General features: G+C 35.9%; 2 protein-coding genes across 2 annotated transcripts in view; one reads left to right on the top strand and one right to left on the bottom strand.

The window, feature by feature from the left end:
• The window catches only part of tax1bp1b (Tax1 (human T-cell leukemia virus type I) binding protein 1b), a 1,153,251-nt gene that overhangs the window by 201,230 nt on the left and 934,079 nt on the right, over positions 1 to 17,942 (top strand). The window lies entirely within an intron of this gene.
• The window catches only part of jazf1b (JAZF zinc finger 1b), a 301,891-nt gene that overhangs the window by 69,382 nt on the left and 214,567 nt on the right, over positions 1 to 17,942 (bottom strand). Inside the window, exon 3 of the mRNA XM_028818229.2 lies at positions 186 to 382. Coding sequence (XP_028674062.1) covers positions 186 to 382 — 197 coding nt within the window. The remainder of the gene's footprint in view (positions 1 to 185; positions 383 to 17,942) is intronic.

The following is a 17,942-nucleotide window of genomic DNA, read 5'->3' as shown; positions in this document are numbered from 1 at the left end:
CTAATCCAGCCTTGCACCCAATACTAGAATCAATGCAAAATTATATATGACATATCAATCAGATCCCAGTCCAATAAAACTACAAGATAAATACAAAAGCCTCTTATAAGCTCTTATTGATTGGTTCAACATGTTGCTTTAATTAGTTTCAGTCACCATAGAACAAAATTTTATACAAAATGTACCTGTAGGTGTGCTGCTTCGGAATGAAGATGATGGTGTGATGGGAGGTGTAACAGGTGGAGTAAGGCTGCCGCTGCTGTGGCGTGGAGGAGTGGACACACTACCACGGGCCACATTGCTTGATAACGTTAATGACAGTTTTGGCTGAATCTTCTTTTTCAGAGACTCTTGTTCACGACGAGCAGCATCAGTCATAAACCTAGAATAGACAGAAGCATTAAGAAAACAAAAATAAAAAAACTAAATATGCACAATCGACATTTGCAGTGCATTTTTCTTGTTTGTTGTGTATTAGTAAAGGTTTTTCCACTTTCTTCAATATTTAAAAGATGTGCAGGTTATATTATTTGACAGCACTAAACTAGGTTGGTGAGAGTAAGCATGCACTTTGCTCAATTGGTGTACATTTCAGGGTTAGTACCTGCCTTGAAACCAAAGTGACACTGTATTAAAAAACAGATTCAAAAAAGCTTATGCCAGGAAATATGGATACCTTGACGATGAGAACACCACAACAGGAATATTCGACTATCCATTTTGTAAACTGTATTTTTCCATTATAATGCTAAAGATACCTGCTACCCCAGAATTAATTTTGAGAGTGTTGGGAATCTTTATAATTAGTATCAAAATCCATAACTATCTCTGTAAAAAATCAACTCAAACCTGCCTAATGTTGTGAATGCCTAGAAAATAATTAATGCTCAAAAACGAATCTTTAGGAGTGCAAGCTGTACCAGGAAATGGAAAACATTAAAGGGACAGGCAAAATCATATTCAATCAATAGACTGGGGTCTAAGAACCAAAAGGCTAACCAAATTAATTGTCAAAGCCAAAACACTAAACTAAAATCTTAGCTAATGAATAATGCTGTGAAAAGTCCTAAGACTAACATAATTTCTTTGCCCATAACTGGTATAACTCTTCAAGGAGATACTTTAGGTTTCTATTTCTAAAAATGATTTAACAATAAGAGTGTATGTTTCTGTGGACCACTGTCTTACATAGGTGGGGTGAGAAGACAAGGCATTTCAAGTGATTTCCACCATTAAAAACCCCACAAAAAACATTACCTGAGAAAAATAACCATTCAAAAAAGGGTATCAAATTGTCACAAACTCTAAAAAAAGTATATGTACAAAATTCTGTGGTACCATAATGATATTTCATCACACTTACATTTGATCTCCCCTACTCTTGTGGAATAATGTACTTTAAAGTAACCGAAGGCATTCATCTTATTTATTCACTTTATATTTTTCAACAGTCTTGTCATTAATTTCTTTTATTCTTCATTTGTTTCAGATTAGTAAAGGAAGCTCCTTCAATTGTTTATCATAACTCATATGCCATGGTCTCAGAGTTAAGTCTAGAAGCTCTTCTCTCATGTTGTAGTATTCTTCATGCAATATGGAGATTAAAACTGACCGCAGTATTCAAGATGTGATTTCCCAAATGCACTTTAGAAGTTAAACATTGTTACATTTGAATGCAGTTGGCTAAACAATTCAATACCTATGCATGCTTAGTTGAAGTGAGTTCTGAGTCCACTATGACTTTAATGCTTTTTTTTTTAAATATTCAGCTACACACCCCCACTGACCACTGTGTAACTATTTTTTTCTTCTTTATGTATTCTCTCCCTAGGTTCATCAGTACCATCAAGAATGCTTGTATTCTTAATAGTATTTTACAAATAAACTGGCAAAAGTATGGCTGAGAAGCATTATTCCCCTTGAATTTTGCTTTCAGAAAAGATAGTATGCAAGCCAGTCATGTAAACAATTCAAGCTACCTATAACAGCACAAAGTTATACCATTTTTTAAAAACAAATGTTTTCCTCCCATTTGTAAGCTCAATGCCAAAAAATCATAACTTTTTCAAGCAAGTCACATATTCGGATCATATGCCATTCAAACAATTCTTCTTGTTGGTTTCTGCAGCTCATTTTGAACAACGTAACTGCAAGTATACAAATCTTGGGTAGTATCTTTATAAAATTAAGACAGATATTCTAGCTTTTATTGTGTCTTGTGAGTGGTTAGCCTCACAGCTCCAGGAGACCAGGTTTCAGTCCCAGCTTGGTAACTGATATACATGTTTTCTCCATGCTCACATAGGTTTTTCTCTGTTTTTTGCCCTTTATTTAATAATAGATTTTGGTTGAAAACGTTAAAATATTCTGTAACAAAAATTTGCAGAAACAGAGGTGCTTGGGAAGGGGAAAGTACAGTATATTTTCACTGAGCTGTTGCAAACTCACCACATGCATTAGAAAACCAAACAGACACAGGCACATAAGCTACACAGTTTTCAGTGCCACAAGTCAAACACCACAGCAACCTACTTTATTAAAAAGCCATTTCTGTTTGGCATGCTCAGCCTTGTTTCCATTTAGCAGATGTCCTTACTGAAGTTTTTTCTGTGGTTTTGATATTCCCATATATGAAGCTTTTGAAAACATGTACAGCAATAAACAGACATTTGATGTAGTTTATTTGTGCCTTGCACGTTATTCTATAAGGATAGGCTCTTGCCCTATAGTAACTTGTATTAGAATAAATAGTCTCAGAAGATTAACAAATAGGTAGAATTTTATATCTGACAAGGCACATATCCTTTTGCATTGTAATTTTCATTTTCTAAAACAGTGGAAGACATGTAGAGCATAATGGCTGTAGTTTGTACACCCATGGAAACCTTATGGTGACATAATGACTAAAGTGGTAATAACCAGCACTAGATGCAAATTAAACAGAAACATGAGTAAAAGTAACTCCTCACCAACAACATTATTTAATGGGGTCTTATCAAAGGAGCTCCTTTTTCACAATAAAGAAAGCATGTATAAAGTGGATGTGCTACTTCATACCACAGTATTGCTGCATTGAGTGAAGCAACTAAATGTATTATCTTACAATTACAAATATTTCTTCACAGCTATGGTTTGAAAGCACTCAAACTGAACAAGTCTGCAGTTCAGGGGGTTTCAATAACTTCATGAAGGCACCTTCATTCTTCCAGTGAATCTGGAAAATCTGCAGACCCAAGAAATTTCTAAACCTCTATAAAGATGATGTTGAAATACATGTTTAGGTAGAATTTCCAATTTCAACTCACTCAGGATGAAAAATACAGATTTTTTCCATTTATATTGATGATTACATTGAAAAATATTTAATATATATTACATACCCTGATTAGATTAAAAATAATATCACTACTGTAAATTTCATGCACAAACGCATTTATACACCTTAAAAAAAGTTTGATAGGTACTATACCAAGCAGGTCTGTTTTGTGCTGGCTGCAATGCTAACCTAAGGTTGGATAGTTTTATTTCCAAAATATATGGCTCCCTCAAGAAGATGGAAATTTTTAGGAATGATAATGGAAAGAACTGCATCTACTGTCATCTGGAATGTTTAAAGTCGGGTTAACCACATAGAATTGAAAAGACCCAGATGTTTAAGTAAGCCATTAGACAAGACATGGCATAATTAATAGTTTTCTTTAGCAAACACAATCTAATATAAAACGAAAGTTACTGTTTACTTTTGGTTAGAACAGTGGAGAATTAAAGATATATATATATATATATATATATTTTGTGGAGCAGAATTGTCAGTGGAGGCATAAAATAACCACCAAAGTCGAAGATGCAAAAGCATTTCATTAAATGGAACAACACTCTTCAAAGGGAAACTGCGACAAACCCACAATCAGTCAAGCTACCCAGCCCAACAGCAGGAGTCCAGATACCAACATGGATGGTTTAGTTCCTTAAACTGGAAGTTAAATTTTAATTTGCTGACACTAGTGGTAGGATCTGTTACACCCTGTATTAAAAGCAGAATGAGTGCCTTATGTTTCTTATGAAGATTGCACTTTCTGCATTAGGTATAATAAATTAAAAAAATCTATTCCAGGTTTTAGGAATGTTACTGTACTTAAAACATCTGGAGAGAAGGATACATCATTAAAGAGAGATTTAGAAACTCTAATTAATACTACAGTGCTATTTTGTTTATCAAACTAGAAAAATACATAAAAAGAATAACAACTGAAGTGTTACAAATCTGCATACCATATTTTAATGCGCTACAAACTTGATACGGAGTAACTTAATTTTGGTGTTGTCATTAGGTCTCTCTCATCAAGCAGGTAACCATCTTAAAAGATTTTTTATAGGCAACCCTCCACCTTGACAACACACATTTGAATGAGCTAATCTTTGTGCACTGCTGTAACTAATATTATCAGTCTGAATTGAACTTTAAACCATAAGATGGTGCTGTGGAGAAATGGGAATTTGCATATTACAGGAAACATGGAACTATGTTGCTTCATTAATCATTTTCTCTATATATGTAAATAAAATAAATAAAAATGTCATTGACTTACTTAATCTCGTTGGTCTGCAAATACCAAAATTGCACCTGAAGACACAGTAATAATGCAATGCACTCTAGACTGGGGTTAATTCAAAGCCAACCAGTAACCAGGTGCTCAGGTTTCCTACTAGAGTCTAACAACATAATATCAAGCTGATTTCCAACTCTAAATTGTAAAGGAAGAAAAGTAACAAATTACAAGAAGTTGAAAGCATGCTTTCCACTCCTCTGACCTTTTTTATATTAAAGATTCAGATCACACAATCAGTATGTCTTTGTTTGAAAGCCGCAATAACTATTTTGATAATTGTTAGCACAAGCAATTTGGCATTTTGACGTAGCAGAATGTGGCATGTTAAAAGAGAAATGATAATAAGTTACAGTATGGTTCTAATCCACCAAACCTACCCATTACAGTTACAATTTACAATATAAGAGAAATGAATATACTAATTGTATTTGTCATCAATTATATACATTTGGCATACGGAAGCTGACCCGATATTTTTTGTTTATTTCTTTAAGTCAGCCAGAGAATACATCTTAAAAACAGTAAAATATGTACAACAGAGACCAAAAAATCCTGCTATCCCAAATACTGGAGAACAGATCTAGAGGTAGCTAACCCATTATTTGTTAGACTTTTATTAAGAATGTGAAACTCGTTTTGCTGGTCACACTTGCATACTTAATATCAAGGCTCGCTAACAAGGTAACACGATTTACTGTGTAAAAAGACAAATAAAAAACAAAAAGAACATATTCAATACAGTCATTAATTGCTAGTTCTGTTTGAATAAGGCTGTTATACGTATTTTGGATTTTATAGTATAGAAGTTTATACATTAAGTTTTAACATTTAAAATATTATTGGAGTTGTAATTATTTTTACTATTATTTTATTTTATTTTTTTCTGTTGCCAGGTTGTTTTCCCATTCTGTTTTATGGGTGATGTTATTTGGAGAACTTTTTTTTAGCTAAGACCACCATTATTACTGACTCTGGTGGCGCTGCAGTCCTTGTCCTCCTTGACCTGTCTGCTGCCTTTGACACTATTGTCCATGAGATATTGCTGTTGCGGCTTGAACATCTTGTTGGGCTTAAAGGGGCTGCTCTTAACTGGTTCAGGTCATATCTAATTGATAGATACTTTTCAGTGACTTTAAATTCCTCTTTTTCGTCTAATGCTCCTCTGAAATGTGGTGTTCCTCTGGGATCCATTTTGGGTCCTATTTTATTCTCTATAAACCTTCACCCTATTGGAGCTATTTTTAGGAAATTTAACATTTCTTTTCACTGCTATGCTGATGATACACAGGTTTATATTCCCATCTGCAACTCTGCAATGAATCAATTGCACAACTGTCTTTTTGAACTAAGATCCTGGATGGCTAATAATTTTCTTCATCTGAATCAAAATAAAATGGAGGTGCTTATAGTGGGTCCATCAGCTAAAGCCCAAATTGGTCTTGTACTTCTCAGCTCTTTCTCTGTCTTTTGCAAACATCAAGTCTGCAATCTTGGTGTTATTTTTGACAGTAACCTCTCTTTTGAGAAACAGATTAATTCTGTAGTCAAGAGTTGCTTTTTCCAGCTTCATCTTTTAGGTAAGATCAAGCCTTTTTTTATCTTCTAGGGATCTTGAGAAAGCTACTCATGCTTTTGTCTTTTCTTGCCTTGATTACAGTATTACTTGCTGTATTCTGGGATTAGCAAATCCCTGATATGCAGGTTACAGTTGGTCCAGAATGCTGCCGCTCGTTTTCTGGTTGGGGCAAGAAAGTCTGATTCTGTTTCTCCAATAGTAGCTTCTTTACACTGGCTGCCTGTTAGTTTTCGAATTGATTTTGAAATCTTGTTACTAGTTTTTAAATCTTTACACGGGCTTGCTTCTGCCAATTTATTTGAATTGTGTGCTTTACAGATCTTCTGGTCAGTTGTCTCTTGTTGTCCCTCGTACCAAGTGTAAAACTAAAGGGGACACGGCTTTTGCAGCTGCTGCTCCTCGCCTGTGGAACTCTTTACCTCATTACATAAAGGAGTCGTCTACAATTGAACTGTTCAAAACAAGATTAAAGATTCGTTTATATTCACTTGCTTTCCATGACCTTCAGTAATACTGATGGTTTCCTCAATGTGATTATGTAATCTTACTTCTATTTATTATTTATTTTATTATTATTATTATTTACAAATTGTATGTTTTTTTTCTTCTTTTATTGTAAAGCACTTTGGCCACAGGATTCCTATGTTGTTTTAAATGTGCTATATAAATAAATTGACATTGACATTGCTAACACATCGCTCCCATAAGTTGCATTATGCTCTACTGCAGGTCACTGCTACTTAGATGCTGATATATTATCTTCTTTGTCCAAAATGTAGTACTCCTAAAAATGTATTTTAGCAGAATAGAAAGTGGTTTTAAAGACCAATAGCCAGTTTTGGTGCTTGTACTGTGCTTTGGTGCTTTTGGTTTATTGTTTTCCTGGTTTCTGACAAAGACTTTTCTCTTTCATCTCCTGTTTCACTTTTTCAGTTTTTATTTTATGCCTTTTTTTAAAGCCAGCAAAATGACTGCATGTAAAACATTGCTTAATTTTTTTAAGATATGCATGGTTATCTAAGAGAGTGTTTGCTAGTAAAACATGTCTCTTTTGATGGTAGACAGGTTCCTTGGAGAAATTAAATAAAAATACTATACAACTATTTTAAGTCATGCCCCAATTAAAATTTATGGGAGTATTTTTTTATTTTTTAGGGGGACAACAATTATTCCATAATAAGTGATGCCATGGTCACTGTGACTGATGCACACCATGCTCAATAATTAGGCAATTACAATAAAAAAAATGCCCCAAACTGAATGCTCATAACATTAGCACATTTTATATGATTTTTACAAAGCAGAATGGAGTTAAAACGAAATCCTGAAGTTGAGTGACTACTGTTTACTTTAGGGTTATATTTATTTATATACAGACCATGGTGACCAACATAGTTTTAGAGTTAATAATTTCTAGGAATTTTGAAATGAAGCATTTTACAAATTTTAGTTATGGTCTTTACCTTATGAACACCTTTATTATGATTTTAAGTATGTTAGTATGTCAATCTTTAGTCATTTGACTGTTATTCCACAAAAAAAAACTCCAAATATGTCAAAATGTGCCTCTACTACCCTTAAAACATCCAGCTGTTCATTTGAAAGTTATTAAACTTGGTCTTCCAATGCCCCTTGTGGCTTCTGTTTTTCTTTTCAAAATTTTATTAATGAGGGACAGTTTGCTTTAACTGAATTCCTTGTTCTCATAGGACACTTAGTTTTATTCTCAATATGTAAAAAAAAAGTACAGATAATGATATAAATATTAAAGCATTTTATGAAAAAGACATCAATTATGTGTTATTATCAGCCATGTGTAGTCATTGATATGAAAGTCTTTACAAAAATAAGAGACCAATACTAAAATGAACACTTCGAAAAGTGATGCTGCTCTCCTTCATAAAACATCTAACCTACAAAGAAAGTATGTGCTATTTAGTATTTCTTACTAAAGATTGACAGCAAACACAATCCACCTAATTAAAAAAGAGATCACTTAAAGTCTACAAATGGCCTTGACTAAAAAGTTGGGTGGCGTAAAATCCCAACACCACATGTGTACTTAAGAACCAGGGTTTAAATCCATAGTTAGTTAAGTTCTTATTCAAAATGCCCATGCCTGATTAAAACTTATGTCAGTCTCTGTTCTTCTGAAATGCTCAAAATCATGCCATTCCTATACTGCTGGCAAGAGTGCATTGGAAAATCAGTCTTCACCTACAGTTAATTGTCTTTCTTAATTGTATTCTGGAACAACTGTTTAAGCACTACAATATATGTAAATGGCTAAACAAAGAAACATAAAAATTAATTTTAATTTTAATTTTTGCACTTTCCCAAAAATGTTAAGTTTAAGTTAACTGGTAATTCTAAAATCTGACCCTGAACAAGTATAAAGTGTGCGTCACTGTACCCTGCAATGAACTTGCATCCTGTCCAAGGCGGTCTCCTGTCTTTTGTCAGTGATCATTAAATTGAATTAAGCATATATGGAAACAGTATGTTACATTAAAACCACCTATGTGTATTTCTGTGCTCAAACATCACCTGCAGCATGGTGTAATACTTGAATACTTGTACGTGGATATGTACGCAAAGCTGAAATTTTAAATAATCTGTCAGATTTTCCGAACGACAAAAGCTGAGGAAAAAAAACTTTTGATTTTTAACTCTTTAAATGAATATTGGGAGATAGTAGCCTACTACAAATGGGAAGAAACTAATTTTATTAAGTGTTACTCTGTTCAAACTGCCTTCTCCTTACATTCATTTCTGTCCAAAATATAATGATTATTTACTTTTTAAATAAGGGCTGAAAACAATTTATGCCTGTTTGAAAAAAGGTTTTCTTATTTTCAGAAACCCAAAAATAAAAGGTGTGAGATTTTCACACAAATTATTAATATTTAAATCCAAACTATAAATACTTCCTGCTTAATTAGTAACTAATTATTATTTGCCTTTCAATGCCAGAGATGCAAACTTTTCAATCAAAAACCATTTTTTATTCAGATTTTGACTATTTACAGAGATGTTTACATTTCCAATTAGAAAGTCAGAGAATTATTGATAGAATTTGTTTTGTAAAAAATTAGTATTAGTATAAATCATCAGTTTCATTAACATGGTAGTACAACAAAAGTCGGCCTTTCACTTACAGATCTATCTGCCAATAGTTGCTGGAAGTATAAATGTTAAATTGTATCACAGGTTTCCTCTTTTTCCCTTGTTAACTGATGCAGTCTTTTTCTGGACTTAATCTATTGAAAAGGTAAAATGATTATTTAATCAATTGACCAATATTACTGTATAATCTACATGGTAAAATCTCATGACAATACATCAGGGATTCATATAGCATATTAATGATATCTAGATATTTCTATTGAACTGCAAAGTGGTTGCTATGGATCATTCAGCTCATTCATCAAAGTAAGGAAAACCACTTAGGTCCCATTAATAGCCTTGTCTGAGTAAACAAATAATGCAGTCAGGTGTCACAGTCCATAGATTTTGATTCAAAACGAGTCTTTAAATCCTTTCAATTTTGTCTATCCCCAGGTCAAGTACAATACCACTCTATTCCAAATAAAAAAATGAAGACATAATTGATACATTAAAAAGTAGCAAAAAATGTATGTTTCCTGACACATTTTATTGATTATACTCACATTTCATGTCACGTTGTGATGAATTTCACAGTTACTTTCATTTATTTGTATATTTCATTTGCATATTTTTATTTTGTCCAACATATTGGATCACACATTTTAACCAAGCGTCACTTTATGCAGCTTCCTTCTACAGTGAACCCAAATGCAAACATAAATGTAGTATATCTCTTTAGACTATTTCTAAGGTTTCCTGCTACCTCGAAATAGACCACAGTTGGACTCCCTCCCCTTTTCTGATTCTCCATCACCTCCAGCCCTATGGTTAGCTGTGAGTATGGTGTTTATAGTTAACATGTAAGTCAAAATGTTTGTTGATGTGTATGTTCATACATAACTGTTTCTGTTTTTCTCCAAAGCATTATATAACTCACTATGTGATATAATTCTTCTTATTTGACATTTTAAAGTCTTTTTGTTCTAGAGGTCAGTTACCTATTCTCACCAATTTTATTGATATTCTTACCCATTTCAGTATTTAGTTATATTTGCTTTTTTTTTTTTTTGTTTTATTTTCTAGTTAATACTTAGAACATTTAACTGAGAATTTAAAAAATTGAGATTCTCTACAACTCATGAGGTACAACTACTCTGATGCACTGGTAGTATGTGAATGTGTAATACATATGTATGTACAGTGCATCCGGAAAGTATTCACAGCGCATCACTTTTTCCACATTTTGTTATGTTACAGCCTTATTCCAAAATGGATTAAATTCATTTTTTTCCTCAGAATCCTACACACAACACCCCATAATGACAACATGAAAAAAGTTTACTTGAGATTTTTGCAAATTTATTAAAAATAAAAAAATTGAGAAAGCACATGTACATAAGTATTCACAGCCTTTGCCATGAAGCTCAAAATTGAGCTCAGGTGCATCCTGTTTCCTCTGATCATCCTTGAGATGTTTCTGCAGCTTAATTGGAGTCCACCTGTGGTAAATTCAGTTGATTGGACATGATTTGGAAAGGCACACACCTGTCTATATAAGGTCCCACAGTTGACAGTTCATGTCAGAGCACAAACCAAGCATGAAGTCAAAGGAATTGTCTGTAGACCTCAGAGACAGGATTGTCTCGAGGCACAAATCTGGGGAAGGTTACAGAAAAATTTATGCTGCTTTGAAGGTCCCAGTGAGCACAGTGGCCTCCATCATCCGTAAGTGGAAGAAGTTCAAAACCACCAGGACTCTTCCTAGAGCTGGCCGGCCATCTAAACTGAGCGATCAGGGGAGAAGGGCCTTAGTCAGGGAGGTGACCAAGAACCCGATGGTCACTCTGTCAGAGCTCCAGAGGTCCTCTGTGGAGAGAGGAGAACCTTCCAGAAGGACAACTATCTCTGCAGCAATCCACCAATCAGGCCTGTATGGTAGAGTGACCAGACGGAAGCCACTCCTTAGTAAAAAGCACATGGCAGCCTGCCTAGAGTTTGCCAAAAGGCACCTGAAGGACTCTCGGACCATGAGAAAGAAAATTCTCTGGTCTGATGAGACAAAGATTGAACTCTTTGGTGTGAATGCCAGGCGTCACGTTTGGAGGAAACCAGGCACCGCTCATCACCATGTCAATACCATCCCTACAGTGAAGCATGGTGGTGGCAGCATCATGCTGTGGGGATGTTTTTCAGCGGCAGGGACTGGGAGACTAGTCAGGATAAAGGGAAAGATGACTGGAGCAATGTACAGAGACATCCTGGATGAAAACCTGCTCCAGAGCGCTCTTGACCTCAGACTGGGGCAACGGTTCATCTTTCAGCAGGACAACGACCCTAAGCACACATCCAAGATATCAAAGGAGTGGCTTCAGGACAACTCTGTGAATGTCCTTGAGTGGCCCAGCAGAGCCCAGACTTGAATCCGATTGAACATCTCTGGAGAGATCTTAAAATGGCTGTGCACCGACGCTTCCCATCTAACCTAATGGAGCTTGAGAGGTGCTGCAAAGAGGAATGGGCAAAACAGGCCAAGGATAGGTGTGCCAAGCTTGTGGCATCATATTCAAAAAGACTTGAGGCTGTAATTGCTGCCAAAGGTGCATTGACAAAGTATTGAGCAAAGGCTGTGAATACTTATGTACATGTGAATTCTCAGTTTTTTTTATTTTTAATAAATTTGCAAAAACCTCAAGTAAACTTTTTTCATATTGTCATTATGGGGTGTTGTGTGTAGAATTCTGACGAAAAAAATGAATTTAATCCATTTTGGAATAAGGCTGTAACATAACAAAATGTGGAAAAAGTGATGCGCTGTAAATACTTTCTGGATGTACTGTATCTGGGTGTGTGTATTCGTATATATATATAGTTACATGAGTATTCCTATTATTCCACAAATTAAGTTAATAATACTTTTGCTATTGAGTCAGTCAGTCATTGTCCAACCCGCTATATCCTAACACAGGGTCATGGGGGTCTGCTGGAGCCAATCCCAGCCAGCACTGGGTGCAAGGCAGGAACAAACCCTGGGCAGGGCACCAGCCCACCGCAGGGCACACACACCAAGAACACACTAGGAACAATTTAGGATCGCCAATACACCTACTCTGCATGTCTTTGGACTGTGGGAGGAAACCGGAGCACCCGGAGGAAACCCACGCAGACACGGGGAGAACATGCAAACTCAAGGCAGGGAGGACCCGGGAAGCGAACCTAGGCCTCCTTACTGCGAGGCAGCAGCGCTACCACTGTGTCACCATGCTGACCACTTTTGCTATTGATTTGAACATATTTTTCATTTGTTTACATAAAGGTTCTTGGCTAATTCAGATTAGTCACCAGTTTAATTTTGTGGCCCTGACAAATTAATTCTTTTCCAAAACCCATTGGTCCTTCCTGAAGATACACAGTTATCCATATCTGATATTCATACTACATTGTGTTGGGGAACATTAACTATATGAACCACTCTGCTGATACTACAAACTTTAGTGATCCTTTAAATAATGTTTTTTTTGTTTTTGCTTTCATTACGTGCATTGTTTGTTTTTTGTTGATTCTTATTTAACCTATGGCAAAACAATTTTACATCACAGTAACACATGAATTAATATTTTTCATTTATGTTTATACTTACTTGGTTGGTTATGATTTTTTATTTACAACTTTGATTGTTTTCATTTACTTTGCCCTTATTTTTTCATGCATTTCTTTTGTTTTTGCTTTTTTCTCTTTGTTGATGTTTTAATATTTAATTTTGTCTGTTAATTAAAATAGTTATGTATATTAACTTCCTTGTATTACTTGTTATAATTGGCGTATTTACCGTTACTACCATATATCTGTGTGTGAGACAACTATCTCTATATGTATAAAGTTACCTACTTTCTCAGTTTATACTGTTATAAACAATAGTGTTATACTTTAGTAAATATATACAGTGGTGTGAAAAACTATTTGCCCCCTTCCTGATTTCTTATTCTTTTGCATGTTTGTCACACAAAATGTTTCTGATCATCAAACACATTTAACCATTAGTCAAATATAACACAAGTAAACACAAAATGCAGTTTTTAAATGATGGTGTTTATTATTTAGGGAGAAAAAAAATCCAAACCTACATGGCCGTGTGTGAAAAAGTAATTGCCCCCTAGTTAAAAAATAACCTAACTGTGGTGTATCACACCTGAGTTCAATTTCCGTAGCCACCCCCAGGCCTGATTACTGCCACACCTGTTTCAATCAAGAAATCACTTAAATAGGAGCTGCCTGACACAGAGAAGTAGACCAAAAGCACCTCAAAAGCTAGACATCATGCCAAGATCCAAAGAAATTCAGGAACAAATGAGAACAGAAGTAATTGAGATCTATCAGTCTGGTAAAGGTTATAAAGCCATTTCTAAAGCTTTGGGACTCCAGCGAACCACAGTGAGAGCCATTATCCACAAATGGCAAAAACATGGAACAGTGGTGAACCTTCCCAGGAGTGGCCGGCCGACCAAAATTACCCCAAGAGCGCAGAGACGACTCATCCGAGAGGTCACAAAAGACCCCAGGACAACGTCTAAAGAACTGCAGGCCTCACTTGCCTCAATTAAGGTCAGTGTTCACGACTCCACCATAAGAAAGAGACTGAGCAAAAACGGCCTGCATGGCAGATTTCCAAGACGCAAACCACTGTTAAGCAAAAAGAACATTAGGGCTCGTCTCAATTTTGCTAAGAAACATTTCAATGATTGCCAAGACTTTTGGGAAAATACCTTGTGGACTGATGAGTCAAAAGTTGAATTTTTTGGAAGGCAAATGTCCCATTACATCTGGCGTAAAAGGAACACAGCATTTCAGAAAAAGAACATCATACCAACAGTAAAATATGGTGGTGGTAGTGTGATGGTCTGGGGTTGTTTTGCTGGTTCAGGACCTGGAAGGCTTGCTGTGATAGATGGAACCATGAATTCTACTGTCTACCAAAAAATCCTGAAGGAGAATGTCCGGCCATCTGTTCATCAACTCAAGCTGAAGCGATCTTGGGTGCTGCAACAGGACAATGACCCAAAACACACCAGCAAATCCACCTCTGAATGGCTGAAGAAAAACAAAATGAAGACTTTGGAGTGGCCTAGTCAACGTCCTGACCTGAATCCAATTGAGATGCTATGGCATGACCTTAAAAAGGCGGTTCATGCTAGAAAACCCTCAAATAAAGCTGAATTACAACAATTTTGCAAAGATGAGTGGGCCAAAATTCCTCAAGAGCACTGTAAAAGACTCATTGCAAGTTATCGCAAACGCTTGATTGCAGTTATTGCTGCTAAGGGTGGCCCAACCAGTTATTAGGTTCAGGGGGCAATTACTTTTTCACACAGGGCCATGTAGGTTTGGATTTTTTTTTCTCCCTAAATAATAAAAACCATCATTTAAAAACTGCATTTTGTGTTTACTTGTGTTATATTTGACTAATGATTAAATGTGTTTGATGATCAGAAACATTTTGTGTGACAAACATGCAAAAGAATAAGAAATCAGGACGGGGGCAAATAGTTTTTCACACCACTGTATATATATATATATATATATATATATATATATATATATATATATATACCTAATAGTATTTATTGTTCACCTGCTCTGTTGTTAAGTGAGTTATTCAATCATGGTCACATTCCACAATTATTTTATTTGCATATTTATTTACTTAATTTTGTCAGAAATATTCTTCCATACTGGACAACACATTTTGAACAAATGTCATTTTACACAGCATCCTTACCCAGTGAACTCAAATCCAAACATAAGGTGTTCATGGACTATTTCTAAGGTAAGTGGCCAAGTCTGAACTACCAAACTCGTAGTTTATTGACCAACGTTGCCACTAGGCCACAGTGCGCTAATGATATTATTCATTGAAATAACAAAATTAGGAAATGGTTGGCTCTGCATTCTCACCACTCAACGTTGTGTAATGAGCGTTGAAAGATGGCCATGTGCATTCAGTGTTTCTCCTTGTTCCCCACCAGTCTGCGCTTGATGAGAATGACACATTCAATTGAGTACTTACATAAATTATGCCAAATTTACTGAATACATGAACACGGTAATATGTGACCGTATAAAGCATTCCTTGGTTGAAACGACCCCCCCCCCCCCCCCTGTCAACTGAGACATCCTGTTCAAATGACGTCACCTTTCCTTGCTTTTTCTGTAACTTCACAATGCCGCAGCCTGTCCAAATTGTCACTTCTTCCCGGCCCGTCTTTTCTCCGCGTTTTCCCCTCCCCCGCTAGCAGACCCGCGTTCTGCAACAAGAATGGTGTAACAGAGCCCTCTACAGGCTGATGCCACGCACAACCCACTAAGGTGTGCGATGCCAAATGTAAAGCTGTGCCTACGGAGAGGATGTACGCCAGGTTGGTAACTGTGCTGCAGCGACGTTGGTTATATCACGTGCCTGGCGATAAACCTGATTTGCATTTCCCGTGTCTCATCAATCGTGCTTCTGGCAGGGACCCTCGTCTGCCTCCCCTTTACTGACCCCTGCTGGGAGGTGAACGGCGGAGCTGCAGCCTCTTACTTGACTCATGCCGGTGTCAGCAGGAAATGCTTGGCGAGCTGATGCACCGTCAGCTGTCTGCCGCGCTTCTTTGGGTCGGCTCGCTACATAAGAGGAGACAAAAGCTCTTGGGACTGAGCTGAACTCAAAAACACAAGGCGCCACACACGACTCTGCTAGTAAGAGTGAGAGAATCGACGTGAATGTTCTAGAACCGCTAACGTGAGAAGGAAAAAAATTGTCGGGCAGCCATTTTCCTATGGCAGTGAGGTGTACTTCAACGATTTGCTTGTGAGCACGGCAATTACAAATGTGTATTACAAAAGAAATATATATATATATATATAAATATGCGGAAAATGAGTATTTGTGCGCGTAAAATGTTAACATTTTAGTCTCCATTGGGGATTGTGATGATGTTCAGCCCTGGGGTACCATTGTAGTTGCATGTTTTTATTCAAGTTTTACAAATTAGTCACAGTTACATTGTGTGTAATTGTTTAATTCTGCGACATTTCCCGTTGCTTATTTTGCATTCAGGAAAAAAAAGTTACATTTAGAATTGAGTTATTTTTTCCATACCTTTAAACAAGGGATGTTAAACTCAAATCCTGGAGGGCTAGTGTGTGCAAGTTTTTGTTCTTGCTACTTTCTTCATAAGTGATAATGGAATTTACTGTGTTGCTGTAATTTTTAATTTGCATTTTTAACTTTCATATTTTTCTATCATGAACTGCTAAACAACAATGAGATGCAAAGCAAGCCAACAGATGACCAGGCTAACTTAGCACCCATTTGCACCCGAGTCTTTCATACAATATAATCTGTCTCAATAAAATATCAGAAAAAAAATGAAGGTCTGCTCAGGTCCACAAAACATCTGGATGGTGATCTCAGGAAACAAAAAACAGCTTTGCAAATGGCTGGTGTGACATAATAACACTAATAAGCTGCAGAATTAAATAACGGGTTTCATTAACACGTAAATGGGAAATTGATTGGAGAGAAAATGGTGGCCATCAAGGGCTGCTTGAGACTCCAGTGTTGGCTGTTAGCATGCTTTGTATCTAACAGTTACCGGTAAGCAAGTAACCCATAATTAAAGCAAAATAATTATGATACATTAGCATTAGTTACTAATTAAGGAATTGGCAAGAACGAAAAACAGCAGCCACTGGAACCTTCCAGGATCTGAGTTTAATACCCCTACTTTAAACTTGAAACATTTTTTGCTATTTTGTTTTTAATTTGTCTTTTTAGAGTTTGCTCACCAAATTGTGTCCAAGTGCTAAAATTAGTGACACGCAATCCAGACACTGGTGCAAATGACACTGAATGCTAAAATGCAGCAGCTACTTCAGTGTCATGTTCAATTTGTATACTAATTATTCAGGAAAGTCTTACATATCTGGTTCGCAAGTTCCGTCCTGTGGAGCAGCTTAACTGCAGGTGCTTATCACAACTAACTTCTGCATTTAACTGGACTCCTGCCTTCATTAAGCAAGCTGTTATTTTTTAGGCCCTCCCTTATTTGTGACAATTCCAAAATTCCAAAATGGGTTCTCTAAATTTTTGTTGGACTGTAGCAAGCATTTGAATATTATATACTGAACAAAATTGTTTTTCGTTTTCTTAATTTTTATGGATTTGATCTTTTTTAATGTTCTGGTCATGTAAGTCTTTCCTTACTCATCAGCTCTCAATATGAAAATGAAGTGATTCTGTAGTGTTTTACATCTTGTGAGTACTCAGATACAATTAAGGGGTCAGAGACTCCATATAAAAAGGTAAATAAAAAGAATGTTAAAAGAAAGTTAAGCATTTAAAGCTATGGCAAAATACAAATTTATGAATGTGTTTGTCAAGTAAATATACTAGATTTTTTGAATGCAAAATAAACAAGCGAAGAGGGCCAGCTAATTAATCATTGTGACCAATTACATTTACACTTAAAATTTATTTTTTTTGGCAGACGCTTTTAGCCAAAGTGACTTACAAAAGAGGTAAACATGACTGAGTAACATTAGGCTAGGGCCTGTTTGTTCAGTGTAATAGGACAAGTAACAAACGTTGATTGCCACAAGTGAAGAAATGT

The sequence above is a fragment of the Erpetoichthys calabaricus genome, chromosome 13, assembly GCF_900747795.2.
Source record: "Erpetoichthys calabaricus chromosome 13, fErpCal1.3, whole genome shotgun sequence".
Taxonomy (NCBI): domain Eukaryota; kingdom Metazoa; phylum Chordata; class Cladistia; order Polypteriformes; family Polypteridae; genus Erpetoichthys; species Erpetoichthys calabaricus.
The sequence above is the reverse complement of the archived record's forward strand: the minus strand, read 5'-3'. Positions and strand labels throughout refer to the sequence as shown.